Raw genomic sequence first — 4,544 nt, forward strand, 5'->3', positions numbered from 1 at the left:
TTTTTTTTTTTCTTTCTTGTTCTTTTTATTATCAGTTTGTTTGCTGTTGTGTTTTGTGTCTGTTTATGTATGTCTGTGTGTTTGTTTTGGGGGACAGGGAGTTGCTTTTGTTTTGGGTCTGTTTTTTGTTTGGTTTTGGTTTGGTTTTGTTGCTGGGTTGGGTTGTTGTTTGTTTTGTTTTGCGTTGTTTTTGTTTTGTTTGGGTTTTTTTTGGGGGGGAGTCAGAGCTCTTGAATAATGTTAAAGACTACAGTGAAAAAGATCCCACGTTTAAGATAGAAGGGTAGTCTCTGTTTTTTGTATTTTCCTCATACATTGGCTCACCCACTTTCAAACGTGTTACCTCTTGTATGTCATCCTACAATGCATGTATATTTTTTGTTAAGATTTGTTTGTTTACGAATTGCCAAGAGGTCGCTATAGTGTCGCTTTGAAGACGATCGTGGCGGTTTTTAATTAATTTTTTAAAATAGCTTTAAAACAAAAAAACAACAAAGAAAAGGCTTACATATGGCATTATCAAGATTAAAAAATCACTTTTGTGTTTCAAATGAAAATTAAATGGAACTTCTGTGTTTGAAACATACTAGCTAGTCTGGTGTTAATACGAGAACGGCAATATCCTCAATGTTAAATTATTGGATGTTCTTTTCTACTTGCAAAACACATTAGTTTTTTAGTGAGGGCGAATAGAAACAGTGTCTTTTTTCTTTTCATCTGTTCCCATGTGCCTTTCTGATTTTGCAAGCGTAGTTTGATCACTGATCACCTCAAACTGTACCAATAAAAACTGAAATAGATTACAGATTTAGAACAAGTTTAGCCTACTAGTATTCTACCATGACGCAGGTGTTTATATTGGAGTCCTAACGCCTTCTAATAGAGTGACTGTGAAAAAAAACATGGGAGCCCTCGATTAAACTGGTTAAACGAATATGAAACACGATAATGCATTATCTGATATTTTTTTGTGTATGTGTATCAAATAAGTAACATTTCCATTCTAAGTTTCTTACTCGCATTAAATGATCTCTTTTAAAAGGCTCGAGCAAAAATTTCAGTAATAACAATTATATTTCTACATTCGTCACTTCAGCCTTGCGATGTTGAAGCCCGAGCGTACACTAATGTAGCATCATTTCACGTCCTACTCTGATAGGTTCGGCCTGGGCAGATATTGTGGAAATGTTTTCTCGCAGGAGACAAGCTGGTTGATAGGACAGCTCAGACAGGTAAAGGAATAACGATCCGTGCCTGGATGGATTGCTATATTATTATATTGGTCTATGTGGTACAATCTTGGCACTGACACAGAGTCAAATGCCTTACAAGGTGTCCAAAAGAAATGAGGACCCATGTACATGACAATAACTCTGACACTTCTGCACCATTTTCAGAAACTCCTCGAACAGATAAAATTCAACCAAAGAGACATCAAATTAATATGAATAAAAATCAACCTTTCTTTTCGAAAAATATCACATTTTACAAACGTCATCCAAAATTGAGTAAAACACAAAATTTTTTAGCTTCTTAATAATCAACAGTAATGTGTACTTTTCATTAAAGTAAAAAACAAAATTATTTACAATGAAATTGCAAAAACAAATCAAGGAAAGTGTATGCTGTTTTAACTATAGTTATATACTCCTACAGACAGACAGACATACAGACAAACAGACAGACAGACAGACAGACACACAGACAGACAGACACACAGACAGACAGACACACAGACAGACAGATAGACAGACAAAAGACAGACAGACAGACAGACAGACAGACAGACAGACAGACAGACAGCAAAGACCTTTTGAATACTTGAACGAAGAGAGGAGCATAATACGCAGCTAACGCAGAAAAAAACATCAATTCCTAGAGAAATTTTAACAGTCCAACAACCTAAAAGGTAAAGTCATATTTCTAAAAGCCAATGTCTTCTATTATTCTCGTAAGACGTTCCACTGTACCCTCTTCTCAGGGCATTGAACTGAAGAGAGACTCCGACGGTACCTTACTGGCAAGGCGCCTGTCTCAACTGCCTGTCACAGTGAGAAAGTCTACCGAAGGTTATCTATCAGCAGACCTGGTCAGGAACAGGGGAGTGCTGCCCTTGGGCACTTTCGTAAAAGTACGAGAAACCTGTTATATTGTGTGTTCTTATGTTACAAACAGTATTCCAATAACTATGGTAATTGCATTAAAATAGTGATAATGATAATATTATATTATATTAGTAGTAGCAGACTAATACTACTACCACTACTACTACTACTACTACTACTACTACTACTACTACTACTACTACTACTACTGCTGCTGCTGCTGCTGCTACCATGTTTTGCAGATTCTGGATATGACTGAATTCCAAAGCCTGATTCGACTTACTATGAAGAAAGGGACTTTCACGCAGGAAAGTTTACGAAGCCTGTGTGTGGTGGGTCTTGAAATAGGACGTTGTTCCCATTCCATTTCCAGCACACCTTTATGTCTTGCTGTCGTGAGCATCGCAGCTCTTCGACTGCTCATGGACAAGAAAGGTGACGTCCACGTTTGTGTATGTTTTACAGTTTGACTTAAAGCAAAGGTGATTTTTTTTTAATTGGAGATGAATACTTTAGCTTCAGGTCTGAAAATGGCACAAGGCAAGGCAGTTTCTGCATGAACACAATGGCACAGAAAGATTTTCAAGAAAGATCTCCTTGCCCACTTTGTTGATAATTCATGCTGACTTAGTTATTGGAGAAGATGGGGGAAGTCATAGCAAAGTTACCAGAATCACTGGAAATCTCTACTGGCTACTGAAGGTATCAAGTGACGAATGTAGTGATCGATACAAATCACTGAACTCCAAATAGGAGTGAGACAAGGTTGTGTCCTCTCTCCCTGTCTTTTCAACATGTACACTAGGTTTTTTATAATGTGTATAGAATCTCAAGACCTAAAAGGAGTCTAGTCACTAAGGAAGGCCGCAACATCGAGAACTCGAGAAATGCAGATGATACAGTCATTGTTGTTGTTGGGTTTTTTATTATCATTTTTTCAGAGCTCTTTTTAAATGGACTTTGTCAGAAATTGACGGACAAACTTTGGTTTTATCTATACGAACAAGTAACTTAAAACTATAATTGTTACGGAAAAATGTAAAATCTGGCTATTAAATACTAATCGTTTTATCGTATTGCCTTAATTTGTCTTTAGAAATCAATTCTGTATCCTTGATGACGTCACGGCTTGCAATGGAGCGAAGCGATGAGAAAGACTTGCAAACAATGCTGCAAGCGGACGCAAAAGCGAGAGTAAGGTCCTTTGATGAAGCCATAGAAAGCCTTCCGAATTGACTGAATTAGTGCTACTTAAGGGTGTGAAGGTGGACCGTTTGTGTCAGGGTGTGTGTTGGGGGGGGGGTGTAGTTTTAGTATGTTTCTTTTGAGAACGTTCAGGAAGAGGAGGGGGAACAAGGAGGAGAATGAGGGGGAGCAAGTGGATGGGAATTATGAAGAAAAGTGATCTGATTGCTTGTTCTTATGACGTGTGATGAGGGGCATAATTGGAGGTTTTTTCTCGCTGCCTGGAGAATTGTTGTTATGCATGTGCTTGTGGGTGACTGTGGAACGGGTAATTAAAGTATAATATGGGTTTAGCTTCCTTTTCGACTTTTAGGACGGGCAGGACGATAGTGACAAAGGGGAATAAGAGAAAGAGGGAGGGGGGAGATAATACCTAAGAGATTGAGGAATGAAAGAAGGGGATGGACAAGTACAGAGAAAAGACTGTCGTTTGTTCTGGTTATCTGAGGTTTCAACACCATTTCCTATTTGCTTATCCCCCTCTCTCTCTCTCTCTCTCTCTCTCTCTCTCTCTCTCTCTCCCTCTCTGTCTATTCCACCACTACCCCACCCACCCATGGGTAAGGTGACTAAGACTTTCTACTGACCTGTCAATATCAGACAAAACCCTGCCCCAGCCCCGCCCCCACCTTACCCCACGATATCTCCAGTCTCTGAGATGTAGAGATTCTGATCATCTCTCCCGGTTCCAGTCTTTCCACCGGACTTTCAATCTTGTCAAAATACAGTCGAACCTGCTTTAACGACCACCTATTTTGAATGTACATCACCAGTACAAACGGCCATTTCCTATTATTACCCTCCTTGCGTTGCGTTTAAAAAACAACAACATTGTAATGTTCCTGTGTAAGACGATCACTTGTCTAAGACGGCCACTTTTGTCCTCGTGTATGTGTTGTCGTTTTAGACAATTTCGACCGTACATTTGAACCTGCCCAAGACAGGTGCTCCTTTTGGAGAGTGTCATCATTATACAGAAAAAAGAACGCAAAAGTGTGTGCGGGGGAAGGGTGGGGGAAGGGGGAGAGGCAAAGTGGGAATTGGTCATTTGTACAATTGTCTTGGACAGGTGATTGTCTTGGACAGGTGATTGTCTTAGAGAGATGATTGTCTTGTACAGGTGATTGTCTTGGACAGATGATTGTCTTGGACAGGTAGTTGTCTTGGACAGGTGATTGTCTCGTACATGTGATT

The 4,544-nt window shown here is 39.3% G+C and overlaps 1 protein-coding gene across 1 annotated transcript in view; it reads left to right on the forward strand.

Moving 5' to 3' along the window:
- The window catches only part of LOC101847211 (myosin-IIIb), a gene marked incomplete at its 3' end in the record, with an annotated part of 41,880 nt that overhangs the window by 35,372 nt on the left and 1,964 nt on the right, over positions 1 to 4,544 (forward strand). The window contains 4 exon segments of the mRNA XM_005106873.3: positions 1,160 to 1,232; positions 1,982 to 2,131; positions 2,348 to 2,540; positions 3,202 to 3,299. Of these exon segments, the coding sequence (XP_005106930.2) occupies positions 1,160 to 1,232; positions 1,982 to 2,131; positions 2,348 to 2,540; positions 3,202 to 3,299 (514 nt within the window).

This window comes from Aplysia californica, unplaced genomic scaffold (assembly GCF_000002075.1).
Source record: "Aplysia californica isolate F4 #8 unplaced genomic scaffold, AplCal3.0 scaffold00560, whole genome shotgun sequence".
NCBI lineage: Eukaryota > Metazoa > Mollusca > Gastropoda > Aplysiida > Aplysiidae > Aplysia > Aplysia californica.